Source organism: Sciurus vulgaris (assembly GCF_902686455.1).
Source record: "Sciurus vulgaris genome assembly, chromosome: 3".
In the NCBI taxonomy this organism is placed as follows: domain Eukaryota; kingdom Metazoa; phylum Chordata; class Mammalia; order Rodentia; family Sciuridae; genus Sciurus; species Sciurus vulgaris.
The window spans coordinates 24,459,319-24,487,272 of record NC_136463.1 but is presented as its reverse complement, the minus strand read 5'-3'; the positions used below and the strand labels follow the sequence as shown (position 1 = coordinate 24,487,272).

The 27,954-nt window shown below is 41.6% G+C and overlaps 1 protein-coding gene and 1 long non-coding RNA gene across 2 annotated transcripts; one reads left to right on the top strand and one right to left on the bottom strand.

Moving 5' to 3' along the window:
* The first annotated feature begins 11 nt into the window (after positions 1-11).
* LOC306656644 lies at positions 12-980 on the top strand. Its single transcript, XR_013762597.1, has 2 exons — positions 12-93; positions 484-980. It is a non-coding gene; the product is annotated as an uncharacterized lncRNA (long non-coding RNA).
* Positions 619-22,106, bottom strand: CWC25 (CWC25 spliceosome associated protein homolog). The gene is made up of 10 exons (XM_079132042.1): positions 21,923-22,106; positions 18,497-18,669; positions 10,617-10,853; positions 8,432-8,501; positions 7,503-7,630; positions 6,756-6,819; positions 5,573-5,784; positions 5,166-5,264; positions 2,611-2,772; positions 619-2,120 (listed from the first exon to the last, which is right to left on the bottom strand). Exons 1-10 carry the CDS (start codon positions 21,938-21,940, stop codon positions 2,006-2,008), a joined length of 1,278 nt encoding a protein of 425 aa, XP_078988168.1. The 5' UTR covers positions 21,941-22,106; the 3' UTR covers positions 619-2,005.
* Between the last annotated feature and the right edge of the window lie 5,848 nt (positions 22,107-27,954).

Here is a 27,954-nt window from a genome sequence, read left to right as displayed (position 1 = left end):
ATGGGCAGGTCTCGCTGTGTACCGCGGGAGGAACTCTGTCCCGGACACCACCACCCCCCCAAGCCCGGATTTGGCTCTTTCCCTCAACCTGAGGTGCCAAGATGGCGGCTACGCCACTGCTTCGGGGAGGGAGGAGGGGCGGGAATGCGAGGAAGGTGGAACGTACCATCCCCATCCCGGGGGAGAGAAGAGGAACACAACCAGGGGAAAAGGAAGTCCAGCTTGGAAAAGCAAGGAACGCCCCCTCGCCCCACCCAAGCGTGGATCTTCCCACTCCCCTGGGCCCAGGGAGCACTCCACCCGCGGGGCACGCCCCTTTCCCCCAGGGCCAATGAGACGGGCAGCTGGGAACCCTGGGTTTATGAATGGGCCCCGCGCCCACCCACCTGCTGCCGGTTCTCCTGCGCTCCAAGGGTCAAGTTTTAAGAACCTGTGGGCACCTTCAAACACGTACCCTAATAATCGTCTTATTCTCTGGCTTAGTTCGTGAAATCTGAGTAAAGGCCCACGCTTTGTTACATAATTCCTCTCGGACGAAGGATCTCCATATATTCGACACAAATCATGGGTCAACACTCTATAACGCGAGTAAGAAAACTCGATATTCCACGTAGCCGCTCTTTATAGTTACAAAAATAAGTGTAACCTTTATTACCAAGTAATAAAATAAAAACTATAATTAACTGTAGCATAGGGCAGTAGAATGAGGTGATTAAATGAATAACAAAAGTATGTTACATTCTCTTTGGGCAAAAACTGTTCTTTAAGCATTAGTGTCTGGCAGCATAAGTGTTCAAAAATAAAAATCCAAATACATTTTACCAGAATTAGGAATTAGAATAACAAGGAAATAGCTCAACTAATGTGTGGGTCAAAAGTGCTTAAGAGATCCCTGTCAAATCAGGGCTCTGGTGAAGGAATAAAAGGACAAGCAGTCAAGACAGGGAAGGGGCCCTTTGAGTTTGTTTTTGTTTTGGGAATTTTTTTTTTTTTTTAATAGCTACAAAATAGTAGGAAACAACTCCTGAAAATCTAGCATTGTACATGATAAAAAAAGTCATGAAATAAACAACTTCCATTTTATTTTCTTTTAGGAGCCAGGGAACATATTAGCAATGTGGTCCTGACTTCTGAAACCACTTGCCTACATTGCTGCACTGCTCACATATGGGAGACTCTGTGCAGTGAGAATGGAGAGGTAGCCTAGATTCTATGAACCCAGACTTCTCCTAAATGTGCCCAGTTCAGAGAAAAATGAGCTGAGCTATCTTACTGTACCACTCACAAGGTTCAGTGTGGGTGTACTATACATTAAAAAATCACTAAGCAAACAAGATACTCTCACAAAGCTAAACTTTTTTTAAAAAGCATGTAAAAAATTATACATTTGTACATATACACATTATACTTTTATAGTTCAAAGACCAAATAGTTAACAGTTCACTAGAGCTTTCTGTATTCTCTTCCAGGTCCTTTGTCACTCTCTTGGCTCTTCCCTGATCTGACATCATTCCAGTATATTATTTACTAAATCAAATAAATTCATTTATCCCAGTTAGCACAATCCATCCAAGTGGCTCTGGAGAGATATTTCAGAAAGGTATGATCTAACCTGAGGCAGTGGAATAGGTCTATTCACACAAGTGGGAGGGAAGAGGTGTCGTGAGCATCACAAGCCCAGTGGGCCACCTTCCAAAGCAAGATGAGTACTCCAATGGCATGGCTCAGTGCCCACCCATTAACACACAGAGTCAAAACCCATCTGGATAAGTGTGCAAAAGTACTAAGTAGCACTCTGCAAGAGCTACTTAGGATCCCACAATCAGGTCACACTGATTCGCAAAGGAAGTAAGGTATTCCAGGAATTGATGGATGAGGGTCACTTTGAACAGTGGTGGTTTGACATCTGTGGAAGAAGTCACTGAACTCTTATAAAGAGAATTTTTAAGGGGTTAGGCAGCCTCCCTGGAAAGTTCAGGAAAACCAGTAAGAAAAAGAATGGTTTTCATCTTTTCATAAAGTTCTTCTCCAGAGCCACTGAGGTTCTCTGCAGAGAGTGGATATTCCGTTTCACCCGATCCTCCAGGGAGGAAGTAGATGCACTCTCTAGCTTCATGCGGCTAAGAAGAAAAGACAGGGGAATGAAAATGAAAAACATTTGTCAATTGGTCAACTCTGGCAGAATTAGAAGAAACAGGTTGCTAGCCAAAAAGCAACTGTAGAAACACAAGCTCTTTTAAGCCCACATAGAAAATTTTCAAGTGATTCCATCTGGAACCAAGTTTTTTAAATGTCCATAAGAGAAAATTCATCTGTTTTTGAAAGTAAGTCAGTCTCATTGGAAAAAGACTTTCTGAGCCATTTATTCTTATTTAAAAGAAAAGCCAAGGAATTTCAGTGATTTAGAGAAAACACTAATTCACTTCTCCCTCCTCCAAATCAAAAACCTCCCACTATCGGGCCAGAAGCTAGGAGCTGTAAAAAAGGTGGTCCCAAAGTTGAGTTCCATATTCTCCCTGCAGACACAGAAACGCCTGGGACACACTTAACCACTGCCAGACTCTCCTCGATCATGCCTATGGAGCCCCATGAAGGAAAAAATGCACTCACTGGATGAACTTCCCATCCCCGGAGTCTAGCTTCTCCAGCCTCCGCTCCCGTTCGTCCTCCCTAGCATGTCTCTTGAGGATGTTCAGTCTCTCCTCCTCCCTCCACTTGGCATTTTCCATCATCTCCTGTCGTTTTCGTTCCAGTTCCTCCGCTGAGAGTTTTCTGTTGAACACAAAAACCATCCATCAATTCTACCTTGCTCCTAGCAAAAAAACCAGAAGCAGCACACGGAGACAGAGGTCAGGCAGGATGGGCTCTCCAGCCCATGGCTTTCTCCAAGGAAATGCACAGTCCAGTGCCATGTCCAACATGAGTTTCCATCTTACTAACGGTGTGATGCAGAAGTATTGGGGATTGAACTCAAAGGTGCTCTACCACTGAGATACAATCCTAGCCCTTTATTATTTTGTGACACAGAGTCTAAGTTGCTGAGTCTGGCCTCGAACAAGATAAGAAACTGAATCCAAAGTGCCTGATAGTGATAAAAACTGGCAGATTCGTACTGCAAAATCCAGAAAAGGCCTAGGGCCCATATGTGCCAAGTACTTCAGAGATGGATATGAGGCACAGGGTTGAAAACAAAGGGACTCTCTTAAGGTCTGTGCCAAGCCAGGCACAGTGGCACACACCTATAATCCCAACAACCTGGGAGGCTGAAGCAGAAGAATCATAAGTTCAAAGCCAGCCTCAGCAACTTAGTAAGACCCAGTCTCAAAATAAAAAACAAAAAGGCCTGGGGATGTAGCTCAGTGATAAAGTACCCCTGGATTCAATCCCTGGTACCCCCCTCCCCACCAAAAAAAGGCTATGCCAAAAGCAATTAAGATATCCCTGGAGGGGTTAAAAAAAAAAAAGTGGGGGCTGGGGAGATAGCTCAGTCAGTAGAGTGCTTGCATTGCAAGCACAAAGTCCCTGGGTTTGATCCCTAGCACTGCAAAAAAAAAAAAAAAAAAAAAAAGAAATCCCTGGATCCCTATGCAAGACTTGGAGAAAAAAAAAAAAAAAAAGACTTGGAGAAGCTGGAGATTACTCTGCCAAACATCTATAGGAGACCCTGTGGTTTACCCTCTGGAAAACAGAACCATACAGGAGAAAGAAGATTCTGAAGCATCAGGCACAGCAAAGAAAGTTGGCAAGGTCACCATACTGCAAAGAGGATGAAATGAAGCCCACATGCTCCACACTGAGATTCCCAGTCCCTGCTGAGATCTGTACCTCTCTCAGAATGCCAGCAGCCAGACTTATAGCCCCATGGTCAGGCAACTAGAGGATTTTTTTTTTAATCTGGAGAAATGTACCAGTCCCTAACAAAAGAATCAAAGATACTGACAGTTAAGAGTCCCAGATAAAAACCAGTTCAACTCCACACAATCATCTACCATTGGACAAGTCCTGTTGGTACAACAGCACCTTCAGCTTTTTTATACCTCTTAAATATGAATGCAAAAGTAAAATATCACCAGACAGTTCAGGAAAGCCTCAAAAAAATGATAGAAACCAAAACAAATAGAAAATAGAAATTAAAAGACAAAGCACAAAACAAAATTTTTTAAAATTTTATAATTAAAGTCTCATTCGAGCTGGGGACATAGCTCAGTGGTAGAGCACTTGCCTAGCATGAGTGAGGTCTTGAGTTCAATTCAAGTACTGCAAAAAATGAAATAAAATCTCACTGAGATAAAAGATACTATAGCATTATAATGAGACTAGGAAGTTCTTAAAATGAGACAATAGGGGCTGGCAGTATAGCTCAGTGGTAGAGCTCTTGCCTAGCATGCACAAGGCTCTGGGTTATATCACCAGCACTTCAAAGGAAAAAGGGAAAAAAGGAACAATCAAATAATTTGAAAGAGTTCTTGCAAGCTTGAGGCCAGTCCTGGCAACTTAGCAAGACCTATCTTAAAAAGCCAGGCACAGTGGCACACGCCTGTATTCTCAGCAACTTGGGAAGCTGAGGCAGGAGGATGGCATGTTCAAGGCCAGCCTCAGCAATTTAGTGAGGCCCTAAGCAACTCAGCAAGATCCTGTTTTGAAATAAAAAAAATACAAAAGGACATGGGAGGTACTCAGTGGTAAGATGCCCTGGGTTCACTCTTCAGTATGAAAATTAAAAAAGAACAAAATATTGAAAAAGGTTTCTGGGCATGGCTGGGGTTGTAGCTCAGAGGTAGAGCGCTCACCTAGCACATGTGAAGCACTGGGTCCAATCCTCAGCACCACATATAAATAAATAAAATAAAGGTATTGTGTCCACCTATAACTAAAAAAAAATTTTTTTTAAAAGGCTTCTGGGTGAAAACCTCTATAAGTACTGCCAGACTTCTATATAAAACTTTACTGTCACTTAAAGTTTTTATTAAGTCAACACTATTGACCTTGTTCTTTCAGTGTGTCTAACAAAGTATGGGAGTAGTTGGAAGACCATTAAAAGTTGACCAAATAAATAAGAGTTGGTGTGACAAAGAAGTCACACAGATTACCCACTTGCCCTGCTGTGGGCCACTCCTAGGTTAGGGACTGCAGAATATGAAGTAAAACTTGCTCTCATAATTTACCTGGTATATCCAGGAGCATGCCGCCTCTGATAGATCCCCTTTTTAGGTGATGGGCTCTTAGTCTGGTCCCTCTCTCTCCTGTTTACTTTAGAGTTGTGCCTGTAATGGACACAGAGATTATTTTCCAGAGAATATTCTTCAGTAATGGAAAAAGAACTAACCATCTTAAAACTATAGTCCATAAGGAAGATAAGAGAGAGGATACTGCACCAGTATAGTATATTCCTACAAATATGCGGTTGTAGAGGCTGAAAGCTTAAAGTTTAAAAAAAAAAAAAAAAAATATGAAGGAAGTAATAAAGCAAAGACATTTAGGAAGGCTGAGGGGTGGACATCACCAAAAGCAAAACCCACTGTGACCACGCCCCTGCAGTCACAGGTTATTCCACAGTGAATTCCACACTCACAGTTTGCTAGGCCTTGGGGAACGTGACCTTCTGTCTGGGGATCGAGACCTCCTGTCCCGGGACCCTGCTTCCCTATTGCTCTTCTTGCTGGTGTATCTGAGAGGTGAGTGAGAGGAGCTTCTAGACCTGGAACGGTTCTTCATTCCATACACTCCCTTCTGCCCAGCCATCAGAGGACCCTGCTGTCCCTGGTTACGGTCAGAGTCCCTGACCTGTATCATTAAGGAAAGGAAGAGAAAAAAAAAAAGCTATTCATAAGAAAATCCAGTAATTCAAAAGGAAATGCAATAAAACATGGAAAAGAATAAAACACCAGCAGGGCACAGTGGCACATGCCTGTAATCCCAGCAACTCAGGAGGCTGAGGCAAAAGGATCACAAGTGCAAAGCTAGCCTAGGCAATTTAGTGAGGTTCTGAGCAACTTAATGAGACTGCAGATGTATAAGGGCTGCAGATGTAGCCTAATGGTTAAGCTTCCACTAGGTTTAATCCCAGTGACCAAAAATAAATAAATAAATAACAATAAACAACCAATTTTGTAAGGAGTTGATAGTAATTACAGAAAAGCATAAAAACTTAGGACAGTTATCTCAGAATCCCCAAAGCGAGCCAGGCATGGTGGCACATGCCTGTAATCCTAGCAACTAAGGAGGCTGAAGCAGAAAGAGCAAGTTTGAAGTCAGCCTCGGCAACTTGACATGACCCTGTCTCACAATAAAAAGGGCTGGGGAATGTAGCTCAGTGGTAGAGCACCCCTGGGTTCAATCGCCAGTACTGCCAGCCTACACCCCCCGAAAATAATCTCCTATGAAAATGTATCTACCCAACCACCTAAATTGGTTTCGCTCTTCACTAAAGCCTAAGGAAGCATAAGAGGTGAAGCAGGGAGGGAAGCATCAAAGGTTAAAACTATGGAGGGGTGTCCACTGGGAAAAAGCCATTAACCTATATGCTTAAAATGCATACATTTCATGTTGATTACAGAGGGATAGGCAGAATGCCTAAAGGCTCCATTGGTGATTTTGTTTGCTTAGGGAACCCTGAGCCAGGTAAGAAGCACAAGGATAAGAAGTGTTCCCCAGCAAACCCAGCCTCCATTGTCCAAGTTCCCTGCTGTCTGCAGTTGTAAAGGTGGCACATGTCACAGTCCCAGTCACTCCCTTTGAAAAGCCCACATCTCTACCTGTAAGCCATATCCAGGGACTTTGGACAAAACAGGAAAGGAATTTGTCATCTTCTTTTGAGACCTAAGAGATTAAAATACACACACTCATTGAAAAAGAAAATGCAACAAAACAAAGAAAAAGAAAAGGCATATAGGTCCAGTTCAAATTGCTCATGCTGAAACATGCGTCCTGGTTCCAAGTGTGACCTTCCCCACTTCCCAGCTATTAACTTAACAGCCTGTTTCTCTATTTGGACTATCTTTGCTGGAAGATGCATCAGCACAGTTAAGCTTTTCCTGTGAAAAGTCGTGGGCCGAGCTTCTCAGCCCCAATGCCTAAACACATTCTCCTCTCACCTCATGTTGCTATTCCAGAGACGCATGGTGAGTCAGCAGGAGTGGAGCTGACTATTCCCACAGGGAAGATGGAAAGACACAGAAGGGGCTGTCATAGGCCCATTCATCCATTAAAAAAAAAAAGCCTACGTAAATCCCATGTCAGTCCTCAGGACTCAAGCTAAGATGAAACAGTCATGCCACGAAGTCTGACCTCAGATCTGTGACGAGCTATCTGAGGGGTGTCTCTCCACCCCTCACACCAAGAGACCCACCCACATTTAGCATCTCCAAGGAATTCTAATGCTAGACAACAACCTGGCACAGAGCTATGTCCAAGTGTTCGCCACCAAAACCCCAGTTCCTGCTGTGGAATGAATGAATGGGCAAGTGAGTCAGTGCTGAGGGAGGCTGGCCTGACTTGCTCACCTCCCCCGGCTGGGCTCATCGTCCACGCTGGAGCGATCGCTACTCGAGCTTCTGTGCTTGTGTTTCTTGTGCTTCTTTTTCTTCTCCTTCTTTTTCTTCTTCTCCTTTTTTTCCAGACTCATTTGCAACTAAAAAATGCCCAGAACATAACCTTTCAAGGTTATTGAGACCTTTATCAGTCCCCTGTGAGGAGACTGGGTCATTCACAAACTGACTCCACACCTCTACAGAGGTCCAAGGGCATCCTCAGCAGCTCCCTGCAACAAACCTGGTTGTGCAGAATGCACCCTAGATTCCCAAATGAAACCTCTGGTAGGTGAGCTAGGAATCTGTTTTAAACAATCCCCAGAACCACTTCCTAGGAATTTCCATTCTTTCCATTCAAAAGAATTCCAACTCCACCGAAAGCAAGAATTACCAACTGCTTAAAGAGTAACAACACATTAAGTGAGCGACCACAGAGAACACTCCTACTGCCTGAACACACTGCATGCGTGATTCCACAGGTATAGCCTCCACCCCTTTTCCTGCAAACATGAGAGCATAGGATACTTTTAACCAGAAGACAAAAGAGGAAATTGAGCTTACTTAAACTTATTAAGATTGCATAAAATCACCAGGAGATGGTTTCTAAAAGGAGAATTTTAAACACCATTCTGTTTTCCCCAGTAGGAGGAAACAGAAGATCTTATATTAAGTAGCTAAACACAGTGGGGTGTGGTGACACACTCCTGTAATCCCAGCCACTTGAAAGGCTGGCAGGAGGATCACAATTTCAAAAACAGCCTAAGCAACTTAGCAAGACCCTGTTTCAAAATAAAATTTTAAAAAGGGTCAAGATATAGTTTAGTGAGTTCAATATACCCATAGCCAAACAAAACAAAAAAGTACCTAAAGGATACTTTGTGCTTATTTGATGCCTGACTTACCAATTCTTTGATTTTCTTCATTTTCACAGGATTGTTCAATACCTCTCTTTTTTTCTCCTCTTCTTTCTTCCTAAATAGAAGAAATTATAAAAATCATTAATATTTCTTTTAGAAGGAGAATTAAGTCATTCTCCTCCCCAAATTCTATGTAACAACCATTTTTAGAAATGCTGTGTTGAGGGGGCTGGGGAGATAGCTCAGTCGGTAGAGTGCTTGTCTTGCAAGCGCAACGCCCTGGGTTCGATACCCAGCACTGCAAAAAAAAAAAAAAAAAAAAAAAAAAGAAATGCTGTATTGAAATCTACAGGATGGCATGGAAGTCAGAAATCTCCAAATCTGCATAAGAGACTGCATGCTGTGGGGAAAGTCTACTTTGGGACACTGCCATGCAAGACAGTGAGTTAGGCTTTCTTCTCGTTGGGCATCATACTCAAGGCTTCCCACCTGGTCAAGTAAATGGCTGTCATTTTATACTGATTGGTTGCAACATTTCAAAAACTCCCTCCGTCTTTTAGCATAAGAATCATATGGAATAAAGTCAATGGACTGATTCCTCTTTCAATAAGTTTTACTCTCATAAATGCTCAGTAGAATGATAAATTGGTCAACCTTCCTGGAGGATTATTTGACAACACTTATCACATCCAACACCAACTTTTTATGTTGTTGCAGAACCGAGGATTGAACCCAGGGGTGCTCTACCACTGAGCTACATCCCTAGTCCTTTTTATTTATTATTTTGAGAGACATCTCACTAAGTTGCCCAGGACAGCCTCAAACTCATGGTAGCTAGGATTATAGGTGTGCACCACCATGCCTGGTCAGCTCAGACTCCTTGATCTCAGAAATTCTACATCAAGAATTTGCTACTAGCTAGGCCCAGTGGCTCACGCCTACAATCCCAGCTGCTCAGGAGGCTGAGCCAGGAGGATTGCAAGTGCAAAGCCAGCCTCAGCAACTTAGCAAGGTCCTATCTCTAAATAATACACAAAAAAGGGCTGGGGATTTTGCTCAGTGGTTAAGCACTTCAGGGATCAATCCCTGGTACCAAAGGAAAAAAAAAAAAGAAATTTGTTACTCTAAGGAAAAATCAGGGACGATCACTAAAAAGTTTTCATTTTATAACAATGAAAATTTGGAAACAAGTTAGAGATTCAATGATAGAATATTAATAAGATAAATCATGGCATAACCATTCAAGAGAGACATTAAAAATGATAAATATACCAATTAAAACAAAAGAAAACAAAAGTGGTTAAAAAGGTAAATTGTTATCTATATTTTACCATAATAAATTAGGAATGTAACAAAATGGGACAAAATATTTGCAACATATACAACATCTTTAATAGACAAATAATTCTAAAGAAAATTTGCAGGCAGGGGTTGTGGCTCAGTGGTAGAGTGCCTGCCTAGCACATGGAGGCACTGGGTTCCATCCTCAGCACCACATAAAAATAAAATCAAGGTATTGTGTCCATTACAACTAAAAAAATATTTAAAAAATAAAGAAAAATTGCAAAAGAAAAAATTATAAATAAAAATAATTTTCAATGTTTATTCTTCACACTTGAAATAAAATAATGCAAATTAAAACAAAATAAATATGTATAATATGATCTCATTTAGCACCCAAAAAGCAGCTCTACTTTTATCTGTTACACATTAGGGTCTCAAGAATCTAAAGTTTTGGGGCTGGGGATATAGCTCAGTTGGTAGAGTGCTTGCCTCTCAAGCACAAAGCCCTGGGTTCAATCCCCAGCACTGGGAAAAAAAAAAAAAAAAAAGTTTCTTTTTAAAGGGTCCTGATGCCCATCCCCCAAAAAAAAGTGGGGATAAGAAGGCCTGTTCACCCACTTAGCCAACTTCACACAGATCACCAAATTTCCAAGAAGTTGCCAATTTTTGTAGCCTTGCTTTTACCTCCTACTTTTGTTTAAGGGCCAAATGAATAAATTTGGTCTGGTTTGGTACATTTGCTGATATCTTTCCATACAGCCTAGAACTGGCAATGTTAATGGAGCCTCCTTCCCAACATCAGGAAGTGCAAATGGAGACAAATTCTTTTACTTGACAGATAAAAAGTCAAGGGTTTCGAAAATGACTGCAAAGCAAGAGGAACACTGCTCTTGCCGGGCCTCCAAGCATCCCTTGACAGACCCTCTTCCCAGACCCTTAGCAGCACCTGATGATGAAGAGTGGGTCCTCCCGGATCTTGCTGGCCATGTCGAGCAGGGAATTGGCACCAGATGGAGCAAAGATAGAGCCCGGGAGGAGTCCTGTCTCAGAAGAACAGCCCCCCTCCTTCTCCTCCATCTTCTCAAAAACGTATTTGTCAATCGGGCGCCCCAGCAGGTACTCATCACGATTCACCATCCCACCAGGACCCTGGTACATCCAGTCCAACTTTTCTTCTTTTTTCCTGGTTGAAGAAAACAATATATATATAATCAAAGGAAATGTAGACTCCTGCAAACCCACACACAAAACCCAATGAAAGCAGGACTCAATCTATAGGCGCTTACCACATGGCAGACATGGAGAAATGATGCCTACCCTCATGGAGCTTATGATTAGGTGAAGAAATCATTTTCACACACTTAAAGCACCATTTCAAAGATAATCTAAAACAATTAATAAACTCATTCTGCATCATCTTATCACCAAAAACAATGTCAGTGATCACATAAGCACTTGTATTATTTTGTTTTGGTGCCTGACACATTAGAAACAACACTACATGCTTGAGGGGATAATAAGAAAGATCAAAGATAACCTAAGAAAATGATGCTTTTAAGCCAAAGGCAGGGCAGGGCACAGGGCACAAATGATGTCATAGTATCATGCCAAGCAAATATTTCCTGTGATTCTGGGAAGAAACAGGGTGAGAAAATGAATCCACATGCCATAAACAGTAAAGGCTTGCTGAACTCAAGATCAGTGTGGAAGCAGCCAGTGCCACCTCATAGCCAACTCATTTCATCCTAACAGTATTATCTGTAGCATTAAACTCAAAGTGCTTTGAATATGACTTCAATTTGTATATTTGTTTGTTTTGAGGTTACATACTGTGAGAATAAAAAATACCTTCCTACTTGCATGTTTGGATTTTTTTTCAGTCAGGTCCTTGACCATACGAGGCATGTGCTCTGCTCCTCTGTCCATGCCAGTCCCAATTTTTAAAAAAATTTTTTACACCTATTCTATTCATTTATTTTTACGCAGTGCTGAGGATCAAACCCAGTGCCTCACACGTGCTAGGCAAGTGCTCTACCACAGAGTTACACCCCCAACCTCCCCATGGATATTTTAGATAAGAATAAACCAACACAACACTTCAGAATTTTTTTTCCTATTAAAAGCACTGGTTTGAAAAACATTACAGTCTATAATTAAGAATTGATTGTGGTCATGGGTCAGGTTTCATGTGGCTTGCCTGACATTGCTCACACTGCTGGAGTCAGAAACACAATGGAGAGCCGCACCCTAGTGGATAGTGGAAGATGGTGGTGGGACCTTTAAAAGAAATACCACAGGTCTTGGTGTCTTTCATGTAAACAAAAGACTTCCTAATGCTCCCATGTAAGTAAATCAGAGACCAGGAGGGAGACTGACAACAATTAGAATGAAGGCTCCCAGGAAGGAGGTAGCTTTGTAATTTAGGCAGCCCTATGTTCCATGACTGACTGCAATAGGTTCAAGTTGGAGGGAAAGAAGAACCTTGGAACTTGATCACAAGTGTTGTTTTACAGGAGCCATAGTGACAGTACAAAAAGGACCAGATGCTATGGTTGGAGTCAGACTAGTGAAAAGAAAAGGCCTAATGCCATGGCTGTTGGGTCAGTTCATGAGAAGTGGCATTTCCTAGTTTTAACTGAAAGAGCTGGTATCTTGTTGATTTGCCTCTGGGCAGTTTCCCAGTGGTCCTCTGCTGAAGTTTCAGTTGCCTTCAACTCAACTTTTGGAGATTACCAACAATACCAGACTTCTTTCCCAGGGTTTAACAGAATGAGCTATAGTTCAAGAAATTTTGGAATAAGTTAGTCTCTTTTTAATTATATATGCCATTGGGTGATACACCTGTAATCACAGATGCTAGGGAGGTTGAAGCAGGAGGACTGAAAATTTGAGGTAAGCCTGGCAACTTAGCAAGACCCTGTCTGAGGAAGGGCTGGGGACAGTTTAGGGAAATAGCGCAGTATAAAAGCACCACTGGGTTCGATACAGAGTACTGGAGTAGGGGAACATTGTGGGTGGGCTAGGGATACAGTAGCTCGGTGGCAGAGCACTTACTTAGCATACGCAAAGCCCTGGGTTTGATTCCCGGCATCTCAAAAAACAATGAATAAATAAAATCATAGGCAGGACAACTATGATCGAGTAATTAATAAAGAAACATGAAACATTTTTTTCTATTTAAAACAGCATGGGAGGGCTGGGGAGATAGCTCAGTCAGTAGAGTGCTTGCCTTGCAAGCATAAAGCCCTGGGTTCCATCCCCAGCACGGCAAAAAAAAAAAAAAAAAAAAAAAAACAGCATGGGAGGTGCGGTGTATTTGAAGTTAATACATTCATTTATTTACACTTGTACTGCCTTTGTGATCAAAATAAATGTTTAATAAATTATAAGAAAATACCATAAATGCCAAAAGGGCCAAAATACTAATAACATTGAAACATGAAAATCACTTCCTTGGGAATTTTCCTGCCCAGCTTTGTGTATTCTGTAATCCAAACAATAGAAAGCTCCTGGGGCTGAGGGAAAATGAATTGATTGTGAAGGGCAGACCACATCAGATTGTAAGGAGGTCTGAGCAGGAAGATCAGGGTGACGAGAATATCCTCAGAGGCTCATTTCCTGAAAGGAAATATAGCATGACAATTAAGAGTACAAGTTCAATAATCCCGCCTACAGGAGGATCGCTTAAGTCCTGGAGTTCAAGACTGCTGGGCAACATAGTGCGACCCTGTCTCAGAAAAAACAAATAAAAAGAGTGTTAAGTTCTGGAGTCAGGCAACATGGACTTGAATCCTAGCTCTAAAGCCAAGTAAGTTCTCTGAGAGCTTTGGTGTCCTCATCTATCAAATGGGGATATAATACTATCTACCTCACAGGGTTGCTGGGAATTAAGTCAGTCAATGGATTTTTAGATTTTGTTGCTGTTTTTGTGGTACTGAGAATTGTGCATACTAGGCAACTACTCTACCACTGAATCTGCCCAGTTAATTGATTTTTAAGTCATCCAGCAGAGTGCATGGCACAAAGTCAGTATCAATAAATACTAGTTGTTCTTTTTATTACTTATGTGTTTCTCTCTCCTATCAGCTCTTAAACTCCTAAATGGCTGGGACACATGCCCAATGATCATGTGTTCAATGCCTGACATTTCATAGTCAATGAATCTTGAGCAAGGAAGTACTTTTGTAAAAAATATTTTTTTATAATTGTAGATGGACACAATACCTTTACTTTATTTATTTTTATGTGGTGCTGAGGATCAAACCCAGTGCCTCACCCATGTAAGGCAGCACTCTACCACTGAGCCACATCCCCAGCCCTAGGAAGTACTTTTTGACAGAAATTAAGGACATAGTGAAACCAGGCAGGGTGTTACAGGACTGTAATCCAGCACTCAGGAGGCTAAGAAGGAAGATCATGAGTTCTCACTAAGCAACTCAGTGAGACCCTGTCTCTAAAGTACAAAAAAAGGGCTGGGGATGTGGCTCAGTGGTGGAATGCCTCTAAGTTTAATCCCCAGTAACCCCCCCCCCCGAAAAAAAAAAAGAACTGGGGATACAGCTCAGTAGTAAAGCCCCCTTGGGTCCAATCCCTGGGTTCAAGAAAGCAAGAAAGCCAGGTGTGGTGGCACCCACCTGTAATCCCAGCAACACAGGAAGCTGGGATTCAAGGCAATTTAGCAAGGCTCTAAATAACTTTGAGACATTCAAAATAAAAAATAAAAGGGCAAGGGATGTGGTTCAGTGGTAAAGTGCTTCTAGGTCCAATCCCTAGTATCAAAAATAAAATTTTTAATGTCTTCAAAAGACAGTGTCTTGCTATGTTGCCCAGGTTGACCCTCAGCTCCTGGGCTCAAGGAATCCTCCTGCCTCTCAGCCTCCTGAGGAGCTGGGACAAGCATGCACCACCACACCCAGTGGATGGCGGGGGCAGTTAAAAAACATGTCAAAGATAATTAAAAATTTGCCTGTGCATGCCTGACACTAACAAGGAGGAGGAGTTGGGAATAAAGACTTATTAATTTGTAAACATATCTCCTATGTGTCAGAGAGGTGAAAAGGTCAGAAGGATGAAAAAGATTCACGTGGCTGAGTTGTAAACTGGTTACTGGGTAAGGCACATAGGTCCACGAATCACCAAATGGTGCTGATGAGAGCTGAGTCTGTGTTGAGGTAACTCCTGAACTTTGGGGGAGATAAAGTAGAATTACCTGGTGGCAGCCATATATACAATGACACAGTGTTTTATGGGATAAATTAGGGTCATCAACATGAAGTAAATATTGGTGCTAGAGGAATAAAAGAGGTCAGATAGAGGGAATCAAGGAACATGGACAGTACAGGGTGAGAGCAAGGAGCTACATAAGGGAAGAAAAGAAAAGGGATATAAAGAAGAGTTGCTGGGCGTAGTGGTGCACACCTGTAATCCCTGTGGCTCGGGAGGTTGAGGCATGATCGCAAGCTCAAGGCCAACCTCAGCTACTTAGCAAGACCCTAAGCAACTCAGTGAGACCCTGTCTCTAAAGAAAATATAAGAGGCTGGGGTTGTGGCTCAGTGGTAGAACGCTTGCCTAGCATGCATGAGGCACTGGGTTCCATCCTCAACATCACATTAAAAAAATAAATAAATAATGTGTCTATCTATAAATTAAAATATTTAAAATAAAATAAAATATAAAAAAGGGCTGAGGATGTGGCTCAGTGGTTAAGCACCCCTGGGTTCAATCTCCAGTATTAAAAAAAAAAAAAAAAAAAGAACAGGACCAGGAGACTGCAAGCAAAGATCAAGGGCAAGAAGGGGAAAGTCAACTGGGCCAAATACAGAAGAAAGAATATAAAAAATGAAGGCAGATACTTCTACAAAGTAGTAATTGTCTGGCTCTACCCAGTCTCAAAAGAACTCAATTCATATCAGTCTAAATCAGGCCCTAGGAAGAGAACATGTTGTAGAGTTGGGATCCAGGGCCATAAAACTTGGCATCTGGTTTGACCAGTAACCAGCTGGATAACTCTGGGCACCCCTATATCCTTATCTCTAAAATGCAGTCAGTAACTACTGTGTCTCATTATTACTCTGAGTTTTTGAATAAGGAAAGATTTGGGGGGCAAAGCATGTGAAAACAAAGTGATCCTATAGATTTTCTGTTGTTGTTGTTGTTATCATTAAGAACACAGATCCAATCCTCAATCAAAGCTCTATAATACATAGAACATCCCCCAGGGGGCTATTTATTTATTTATTTTTGATACTGGGTATTGAATCCAGAGGCAGTTTACCATTGAGATACATCCCCAGTCCTTTTTTATATTTTTATTTTCAGACAGGACCTTGCTAAGTTGCTAAGACTGGCCTTGAACTTGTGATCCTTCTGTCTCAGCCTCCCAAAGTGCTAGGATTACAGCATGTGCCACTGTGCTCTGCCAGGGGGCCTTTTAAAACACATGGATGCCCTGCCTCACACTATCCCTGAATTCCAAGAGAAAAAAGACTTAAGTGGAACTCATCCCATCTTTATTTAATCTTCCAAGTCCACGCTAAAGTGAGAAAGGTCGAGAAACACCAGTACAGACCACTCTTTAGGAAATGTGATTTTCCAATATTATCAGTAAATACTAAAGAAACACTCTACTGCAGAGAGGGATTTTTGAGATCTACATTAAGTATTAGAGGTTTTCTTTTAAGTATTTTTTTAGATGTTGATAGACTTTTATTTTATTCATTTATTTATATGTGGTGCTGAGAATCAAACCCAGTGCCCCACACATGCTAGGCAAGTGCTCTACCACTGAGCCACAAACCCAGCCCAAGTATTAGCGGTTTTCTTTGTTCTGAGATGCATTTCAAAGATTACTTGAACCACAAAAGTGAATCATTCAATATAAAAGATGTTTTGCTGGTTAAATTAAAAGCATGATACTGTGCTAAGCACTATACAAATCAGCCAGCTGGATAAGATTATCTAAATATATCTTCATTAAAGACCAAAGAAAGAGGGAGGGGGCCTTCATCCTGATCTCTTGTTTTATAAAGTTGGACGACATAAGGGAAAGGGATCAAAAAAATACCAGGAGCTGGGCATGCTAAGCACAATGGCACACTTGTAATGGCAGCAACTCGGGAGGTAGAGGCAGGAGGATTGAAGTTTGAGGCCAGCCTGAGCAAATGAGCAAGACTCTGTTTCAAAAAAGGAATACAAAATCACCTTCCTCTCATTCACAAGAGAGAAGCAGGCAAGCGAGGCAACAAAATAAATGTTTGACTCCCTGCTCTGAAGCTACTGATCTACACCCTAACCCAATTAGTTAGACTCCAAAAAGTCCAAGTTTCTGACCCATCAAGCACAATATGCCATGCTTTGGTGAATAAAAATTACAAAATAATTTTTTATTTTTGGATAGAAGGAAATTAAACTCTTAATATCTGATGAGTACTTGATCTAAAATTAATATACTTTAAAATCAATACACTCTAAAGCTTCACGTATCACAATTAATGTTCACTTTCTAAATTGCCCAGGAATTAATTCTAATCTTTATATTTATTCACATTAAATCACAAAGTATATATAGTTTATGTAAGTTAAATTAAATGAAGTAAAATCATTGAAACTGGGTACAGTGGTATATGCTTGTAATTTCAGCAACACAAAATGTTGAGGCAAGGTTAGGTGTGGTGACGCATACATATAATCCCAGTGGCTCGGGAGGCTGAGGCAGGAGGATCATGAGTTCAAATCCAGCCTCAGCAAAAGTGAGGTACTAAAGCAACTCAGTGAGACCCTGTCTCTAAATAAAATACAACCCAGCCTTTTTTAATTTTTGAGACAGGGTCTCACTAAGTTGCTTAAGGCCTCACTAAGTTGCTAAGGCTGGCCTTGAACTTGCAATCCTCCTATCTCAGCCTCTCGAGTCCCTGGAATTACAGGTGTGCACCACTGTGCCTGTATCATATGTATACAATCATCAATGTCATAAAATCCTATCATGAAATTATTAAAGAAAAGACCACATATAAATGTATGATTACACAAATGGTATGCCTTTACTCCATGTACAGAGAAACGACATGTATCCCATTTGTTTACAATTAAAATAAATTAAAAAAAAAAAAAAAGAAAAGACCACATATCCGATAAGAGAAGTGACACCTATCAACTGGAAACCTTTGTCCACAAAGGCATGAACAAGAGTCATGCCAAGAATCATGCCAATACAGATTACTCAACTTTATTCTATCAATATTTTTATGTCATTGTGATTTAGGAATACATTGCAGATTTTATGCTTTTTACTTTCTCATAACATAAATTTACTCTCATTTCCTTTTATGACATCTGCTACTCCTAGCTCGTATTATACAAGACATTGACTGATCCAGTAGGACTGTCCACAGTCACACAGCTTTGGTTGACAGACACACCACCTATCTTCTCCTATGGGACCTCACTGTCCCAATAAAAAGAGCTTGTAATACTTTAACAATCAGAGGTAGGACTGAGGCCTGGACATATATTGAAAGGTAAGGAAAAGACAACCATACAAGGTCGTGCTTACTGGTCAACAGTCTACCAGGAGGGTGGCCTACACTAAGTCCTTACATGTTATCTCATTTGATCCTCAATAAACCTTAAGGACCAGTTCCACTGAAGTAACCAAACCTCCCAAACTTGCTCCCAGTTTCACAGCAAGGCACAGCCTACCTTAGAATCCAGGTCAGTCCTACTCCAAAACCCATGCACTTAACCATTAAGCTATCATGCAACACCTGGATTAGGCATCTGCAGTCAGTTCTGCAATTTCTATCCCTCAGGATACCCAACTCACTTACTTCACAGCCCCGACATCCTCGGCATAGCGCTGCATCTCTTCCCGGGCCCTCTCCTCTCGCAATTCCCGCTGCAGCTCCTCAATCTTCTTCCGCTCTGCCTCATGCTTCTGTTCGGCCTTCCACACTTTTTCAACATTGCGGAGGGTCTGCGGGTGCCAGCTCTTCTTCAAATTCTGTGGTGAATGGAAGGAGGGAGAAAATAATTCAGCTAAGGGTATAGATCAGTGGTTGAGCACTTACCCACATACATGAGGTCCCGGGTTCCATCCCCAGCACACACAAAAAAATAAGTGGTGGGGGGGGGTATATCTTTCTCAATGACAAGATTTACATCCAATAATTTCTCACATGGAGGAGGTGTTTAAGTACTATAAGATTAATGTTCTCTTTTCAAGTTAAACCTATAATCTGAGTTTCCTAATATGTAACAAAAATGTGTTTGCTGTAATTTAATTTAGAACTTAAATTGCATAGTGTGTAGTTAGGGAGAAGTAAGTCACAAAACCATGAGGTCGAAACATAGCCATTTGGAGTCCCCCCACCGACATATCTCCCTTTGTCCTCAGTCTTCCAATCATAATGCCTGTAGTAAACAAGTAATCCAATCTTAACTATAGCCCTTTCCCTTGCACTCCCCAACTTTAAATTCGTAATCACATAGACTGAAACCCCAAACTCCTACTATCAGATTAAGGGGCAGTGCTGCGTTAGGGATAAAAACCTGGGCACACTTCCTGTGCTTTTTGCCAGATTCTTTTTGGTAGCACACCCTTCTGCAGAAGTAAAGTTTGCTTTGCCCAGTAGCTTTTGAGCATTATCTGGTTCCTTGCAATACCCTGATATTTCTAACAGTACATAAAGTTATGGGATGGACTCAGCCCCTCCTGAGTTCTCTTCAAACTGTTTTAATATTGTACTTTCAATGGCCATCCCTAAAATGGGAGTTGGTCATGGCGAGACAGGAGAAACGGGGCAGGGAGGGAGGGAGGGAGGATGACATGTTTTTAAAAAGGCAACAGAACTCACTGGCACTGAGCATTCCTTCTTAGGAATACAACATTCCTTTCCTTCAGTTCTCTTACACCCCAAATCCTTAAACTTGCTTTACAACCTACCTAGGACTTCTTCCAACATTCCTTCCCAGGAAACTCTCCTTGGGTCTGATGTTCCCCTTTACCCTCAAAGAATGTTTCTTCTCTTTCTTCTCTCCATCATCTACTCCCTTGGCTAGAGCTGCCCATCAGGAGAAATTTCTCTGAGGATGCAACATCTAAGGACAATTCTAAATTAGCCTGATGGAGTGGGAAGTAGGGAGTAGGAGGGAAGATTTTTTTTTTTTTTTTTTTTTTTTTGGTACTGGGGATTGAACCCAGGGGTGCTTATCTGCTGAGTGAGCAACATCCTCAACCCTTTTTATTTTATATTTTGAGACAGGGTCTCACTAATTTGCTTAGGGCCTCACTAGGTTGCTGAGGCTGGCCTTGACCTTGTGATCCTCCTGCCTCAGCTTCCCTAGCCACTGGGATTACAATGCATGCACCACTGTGCCTGGCACGAAGGCAGATTTTCAAACAGAGGAAACAGCACTCAGCAACTACAGCCCAAGTGGTGAGAAAGAACATAGCACAAATAATTCAGTGTGGCTGGAGGTGCAATGCATACTGACAGAGAAGGGGTGCAGGATGAAGTCAACCAAGAAAGAAGCAGATCAATGGGCACATTGGCCCATTACCTGCTGCCTGTAATCCCAGCAGTTTGGGAGGCTGAGGAAGAAGAATCACAAGTTCAAGGCCAGCCTCAACAATTTAGAGATTCTGCCTCAAAATAAAACAGTAACTTAGTGACATTCTGCCTCAAAATAAAACATAAAAAAGGCTGGGGATGAAGCTCAGTGGTAAAGTGCCCCTGGATTCAATCCCCAGTACTTAAAAAAAAAAAAAAAAAAAAAAAAAAAAGCAGTAGCAGATTAAGGGCTTTAGAAACCATGCAGAGATTGGAGCTTATCCTACTGATGGCAGGAAACACTAGTCATATGCTGGTAAGAGGCATAACCAGCTATGATGTGAAATGTGGACCACAGAAGGCCAAGTCTGAAGATCAGTTACAAAGACAAAATGAGATAATAATATACAACATACCTGGCAGGTAGAAAATGTGCAGCCAATGAGAGCTCCCTTTTTTTGCTTTTCTCTTTCCTTCCTTAATTGCTTTTTCCCCTTGTCAGGTCATTCCTTCCTTTCTTCTTTGTTCATTCCATCATTCCGTTCATCCTTCCTTCCTTCCTTCCTTCCTCATCTCCCCCACTTATCCTACTAGTTATCTCTTTCCTCCCTGTTTCAATCATAGGTGCCCTCCCCTACAAGTGGAATTGTCTGGGGACATTTCTGGTTGTCACAACACAGGGAGGAGTTGCTACTGGCATCTAGCAGTTAGAGGTCAGAGATGCTGCTAAACATCTTACAATTCACAGGACAATTCAACCCCTTCCGCTCCCCCATCCACAAAGAATTATATAGCCAAAACTGTCAAGATTTCTTAATCCCTAAGATTAAGAAAGTCTGGCTTAGAGTTTTCCTTCAGTTACCTGAAGAATACACTAAATTACAGGAAGCCTGATGGAGTCCTGGAACTCAGTGTAATGGAGAACATCTAAAAAATACTAGGGCTACTGAACAGGTGTCTAAGCTGACCTATTTGCTAATTCAATTAGCTTCACTTTCAGGAGGTTGTACTTTCTTAATCTTGCACTGTGCTCTTCTGGGAACCTTTGCTCTATTTGAGGCCTCAGCCCCTTGCAAATCAACTACACAACTTAGGATAAACTGCCACTTAACTTACGTAAGTGCTGTGAATACAGACAAAAGCTCTGTGACTACAGATAAGAACGCAGCAATGACTGAGAAGTGACAGTCAGAAAGGTGGACATGATGATCCCTTCAGGCTTAAAATGGCTCCCTTCAAAAGGTCTGGCTAAGGGGCAGGGAATCAGACACAAACCCCGCACACACACAGCCCAAGGCACGGTTCTGAACTCCCAGGTAAGAAAAGGAGATGTGTCCCAAGACAAGAAGTACAGACAAATCTGTGTGCCATTCCTCAGTGTCTGCCTCCTTTCCTAGACATCCATCCCGCTTCCCGGTCTTCCCAGAATTTCCAGCGCAGAAAGCCCCCATCAACAAACACACAACCACCAGCCCCATTTGCGACACACCTCGTACTCCCTCCCAAGTCTTAACCCTATCACTCCCTGGTCCTAAAGATCGGTTCCCTCCAGGGCTACCGCCCCCTCCTCCCCCAGAGCAAAGCTTCGTCACCATGGTTACCCACCCCCACTCCCGCCCCCACCCCACTCCCTGCTAATTTCCGTCCCCAGCACCAGCCGGTCTCCGGCCTCCCTCCTTGCTGCCCAAGACTCCCTCCACTTACCAGGTCTCCACCTCCCATGATGGTGGAGGCGTCTCCTCACTACGCAGATGTGTAATACTCAGGGAAGATAGAAAGAAACGTAGGAGAATTGTTCAGGGACCACCTCCCCGGACCTGGCTCCGAGAGGTACTGACGGCCACTTTCACCGCCCGGCCTAGAGGGCACTTCCGGGAGTGCCGTCATATTGCCGCGTCGACGTCGCAGAGTCATGACGTTTAATCCTAGCTGTCGCTGTACATGACGGTATCGTGCAGCTTCCTCAAAGTTTCCGGACCCGTTGTCGTACCTTCTGTGGTCTCATTTGACTGCCTCCGCCCGGCACTTCGCTTTGGAGTTCGGAACTGTTAGAATGGCACATCTGGGTGCAGTTACGGCTTGCGGGGGGCCTCTTGCACGGCTTGTTGCCATGGTACGGGCTGGTCCAGTCTGCATCCTCCGGGCGAGACCTCTGTGGAACAGCCGAGGCACCTCCCCGCGCTCAGCCCCGCACCGGGGTTTGCAAACTGAATGTCCATCCCGCGCTCTTCAAACCTTGACTCATAGCCAACCCACTTACTCCAGGTCTATTTTACCGAGATAAATAGAAACCATCAAAATCCATCAGCTTCCCTGAGCCAAACCTTCAAAATCAACCAGCTTCCCCATTTCCTTAATTGGGTTCTTTTTACTTTTAAATTGTAAGGTTCTTTACATACTCTGAACACTAGCTATTCGTCAGATATATATTTTGCAGATACTTTCTCCTAATCTGTGGTTTGCTTATTAATTTTCTTAACGGTACCTTTTAATAAGCAGACATTTGAAACTTTGGTGAGGTATAATTTATCAATATTTCCCTTTATACCTGTTGCTTTTTGTGTTTCCTCTATGGACTTAACTGCCTGCCTTCCATATTTTCTGTAAAGCTACGCTAATCAAGAAAGATGGTACTGGCATAAGGATTAACAAGTAGATCAGTGGAGAATAGCCTAGAAACAGATCCACACTTAGGTGGCCGTTTGATTTTCAACAAGGCACCAAAACAATTCAATGGGGGAAAAAAGCCTTCAAAAAGAAAAGGAAAAAAAAAAAAAAATACCCCACCAGCTGTGGGGTTGGGGTTGTGACTCAGTGGTAGAGTGCTTGCCTAGCATGTGTGGGGCACTAGGTTCAATCCTCAGCACCACATAAAAATAAATAAAGGTATTGTGTCCATCTAGAACTAAGAGAATAAAAAATATTTTTAAAAACATTTTTTAAAAAGAATAAAGAGAAGGGCTGGGTTGTGGCTTAGTGGTAGAGCGCTTGCCTTGCACGCATGAGACCCTGGGTTCAATCCTCAGCACCATATCAAAATTAATAAGTAAAATAAAGGTATTGCATTGATCTACAACTAAAAAAAAAAGAAGAAGAAAGAGGGTTGGGGATGTAGTTCAGTGGCAATCTTCAGTACCACAAAAAATAATAATATAAAATAAACAGAATTCTAAATGAAAACAGCCAACCACAAAAGATGTTATGTTTTATGGTTCCATTTATATGAAATGTCTGAATAGAAATGGAATAGGCAAATCAATAAAGACTGAAAGTAGATCACCGGTTGCTTAGAGATGGGTAGGTTGGGAGGAAATGGAGAGTTACTGCTATTAGGTATGGAATTTGGTTTGGGAATGATGACAATGTTCTAAAATTTTTAGATGGTTGTGCAACTTAGAATATACTTTTTAAAACATTGATTTCTACACTTTCATTTTGTTTGTGGTACTGGAGATCAAACACTAAGCCTTGCCAGGCAAGTGTTCTACATTGAGCTGTACCCGGAGCCCTGAATTCTATACTTTTGATGAGTCAATTACATGAAACATAAATTAGATCGATAAGACTGTTATTAAAATTGGCATCACTTTGCAGCCACATCAATGTTCATAGTGGCTTAATTCACAATAGCTAGATTGTGGGACCAACCTCGATGCCCTTTAACTGATGAATGGATAAAGAAACTGTGGTATATATACACAATGGAATATTACTTGGCCATAAAGAAGAATAAAATTATGGCATTTGCTGGTAAATGAAGGAAGTTGGAAAATGTCATGCTAAGTGAAATAGGCCAAGCCCAAAAAACCAAAGGCCAAATGTTTTCTCTGATAAGTGCATGACAATATATAGCGATGGGGAGTGGCAGGGGGAAGAGAAGAATGAAGGAACTTTGGATGGTGTAGAGGAAAAAGGGGTGGGGAGGGGGTGGGGATGGAAAAACAGTAGAATGAAACAGACAGTATTACCCTATATATATGTATGATTACATGAATGGCGTGAATATACATTGTGTACAACAATATTTCTATTGTGTACAACAATAGAAATGAAAAGTTGTACACTATTTGTGTACAATGAATCAAAATGTGTCTGTAAAAATAAAAAAAAATTTTTAAATTGGCATCACTTGCCATAAACAGAATGTAAAATTAAATATAATATTATTAAACACTAGGTAGATATTTACATAAATTCCCTTTGATTGATAAAGGGGGGGGATTCCAAAATGGTAGGAAACTGGCACCAAATAAGATCTTTTCCTTAAGTTACTCAGGAATGAAAAAGACTTGAAAAAGAAAAAAAAAATTCACTTTCAGGTTCAGTGTTTTTCATGGCCTGTTATCAAAACAAAGACACGGCCTGGTGTAGTGCACACACCTGTAATCCTAGCAGTTTGGAAGGCTGAACAAGGAGGATTGCAAGTTCAAGGTCAGATTCGGCAATTTCGTGAAACTCTTAAGCAATTTAGCAAGACCCTGTCTCAACATAAAATAAACAGGGCTGGGATGTGACAAGTGGTTAAGCGCCCCTGGGCTCAATCATGGTACAAAAGAAAAAAAAAAAGAGAGAGAGAGAGAAAGAGAGAGAGAGAGAGAGAGAGAGAGAGAGAGAATTGTATCAAACAGTTTTTTTTTTTTTCTTTTTTTTGGGGGGTACTGGGGATCAAACCCAGGGCCCTGTGCTTGCAAGGAAAGCACTCTATCAACTGAGCTTTCTCTCCAGCCCCTCAAACAGTTTTTGAAAATTGAAAGTAGTAAGGGGAATGACTTCGCAGAATAGAAGCTGACATGTAAATCCACAACCTGTGGTGCACATTCAAATTACCTGAGGAGTTACAGAAACAAATCCTGAGGCGTAGTCCTACTAGGCATCAATAATATAAAAAATATCTCCAGGTATGTAACTCAGTAGTGAAGCTCATGCTTAGCATGTGCAAAGCCCTGGGTTTGGTTTGATTCCCAGCAACACACACACACACACACACACACACACACACACACAAACATGTTGTCAGGTACGGTGGCACACACCTGTAATCTTAGTGGCTTGGGAGGCTGAGGCAGGAGGATTGCAAGCTCAAAGTCAACCTCAGCAATTTAGTGAGACCCCATCTCAACATAAAAAATAAAATTTAAAAAAGGGTTGGGATGTGGCTCAGTGATTAAGTACTCCTGGATTTAATCCCTGATATCAAATATATACATATACACATATATGTACATACATATATATATATATATATACACACACATATACACACATACACACACACACACACATATATATGTGTGTAGGGAGATAACAACACATAGATATTGACATGTTCCCAAATGAGAAGTCTGGGTTTCTATTGCACTACCTCACAAGAAAGTCCACTATCTCATAGGCCTTTTTCAAGTAAACATCTTCCAATGGACTTTACCCCATGAAGTACCTATTATTTATTTATGTATTGGTTCTGGGGACTGAAGTCAGGGTCTCTCACATGCTAGACAAGAGCTCTACCACTGAGCTACATTGCTCGCCATTTGTTTGTTTGTTCCTTTATTTGATACTGGGTTGAACCCAAAAGTACTTTACCAATAAACTACATCCCAGCTCTTTTTATTTTTTATTTTGAGACAGGAAATCACTAAGTTGCTTACGGCCTCGCTAAATTGCTAAAGTTGATCTTGAACTTGGTGATTCTCCTGCTTCAACCTCTCTCATCGCTGGGATTACAGACTTACACCACCATGCCCAGCAGCAATCATAATTTTAATAAAATAATAGGAAAAAATATAACCATGAAAGCTGAAGAGATTAAAAAATATATATATATATAAAACCATGAAACAAAATGTGATAACAGAGGAACAACTAGGGGCATGGTGGTGTATGCCTGTAATCCCAGTTGCTCAGTAGGTGAATTGTAAATTCAAGGCCAGACTCAGCACTTTAGTGAGACCTTGTCTCAAAATAAATATAAAAAAGGGCTGGGAGTGTAGCTCAGTAATAGAGCACCCCTGGGTTACATTTCCAGTACCACAAAAAAGACAGACAGACAAAAGAGCAATTGGAACACATGAGAGACTAAGAGTCAATGAAAAAGTTGGGAAGATGACAGTGAGGAAACATAGGAAGTATAGCAAAAAGACAAACGAACAGGAGAGAAAATTTAAGTCCCCAATGAGCAAAGAATGGAAATGAAATTATCAAAAAGACAATAAAACTTCTTTTCTGCATGTGGGGTGCTGGGGATTAAACCCAAGTTCTCATCCATGCTAGGCAATCACTGCATCAAAGCACTGTATCATGAGATACACCTTCAGTCCAAAACTTTTCAAAATAGAATTTTAATCTCTATATTGGAAGGGATCGCCATGAATATCTCTGAAAATTTTCAGCACATCAAGAATAAAAATCCTGAGAGAAATAGATTACTCATGGGAAGAAGAATGACATTAAATCTAATTAACAGAAATTAAAAGACAATGGAGATTTGTAAAGTTCTAAAGCTTTTTTCAACAATAATTCAGTTCCAAGACAAACTATCTGTCACATGCTCAAAGGCAAAGTAGGATATTTTCAGACATGCAGGGACTCAAACATTTTACCTCCCATACATTTTTTTCTCAGAATTCTCCACCACACACCTGTGATCCCAGCTACCTGGGAGGCTGAAGCAGGGAGATTGCAAGTTCGAGACCAGCCTAGGCAGATTAGGGACACCCTGTCTTGAAATAAAAAAATAAAAAGAACTGGGGCTGTAGCTCAGTGTTAGAGCATCCCCTGTGTTAAATCCCTAGTACCAAAAAAGGGAAAAAAATCTATATCTTCCTATAGCTACAGGCAAGTGCTTGTTCTCTGACAGCTATGAATGAGTCAGCTCCTGCCAGACTAAAAGCTCCCTGAGAACAGGAACTTACTTTCATCTTTTAATTTGCAGCAGCTTCGTATGCTCTAAGCTTTCAAAAATACAAGTTGTCTGTACATCTTTGCCTTCTATCTGTCACACATCATATTGCCAAATGGTGTTCACAGCTGTCAGCCCTGGGATTGAACCCAGGGGCACTCAACCACTGAGCCACATTCCCAGCCCTTTTTATATATTTTGAAAGAGGGTCTCACTAAATGGCTGACTTTAAACTCAATCCTCCTGCTTTAGCCTCCCCAGCTGCTGGGACAGCATGCACCCCTACACCTGGTGTCAGCCCTAATCTTAGATTTATAATTCCCTTGGGGACTTTGTCTTAATTGAAGCTGAAGATGGGGGTTTATGAGGACCTCCTCTTAGAAATCCCTTGGAAAGTGGGAAGAACAAATATTTCAGGACAAGAATGGGCTTGCCAGTGTTTGCTCTTAGTCTCATTTATGGAAGTAAAATACCAGAGGGGGAAGGGGGCACCCAGATTTGAACCAGGGACCTCTTGATCTGTAGTCAAATGCTCTACTCCCACACCCTACTAAAATTCTCTTTCCTTGTCCAGTTATGGTGACTCAATACACCCACACTAGAGCTCTGGCAAGCTTTGTGTTCTGAAGCCTCACCTTCTTAGAATCCATCATCTGCTTTAACTTCTGAATGCCAATAAACTGGGTGGGGACCTTTAAAAAACTACATCCTGTAAACTAGCTGAAAAGGAAACTGGCAGAGCACAAGCAGAGCATCCTGGGTATTCTCTGTCAGAATCCTTGGGATAAAGAGCAACCCAGAAGCCAGGCCCTGTGGCACATACCTGTAATCCCAGTGA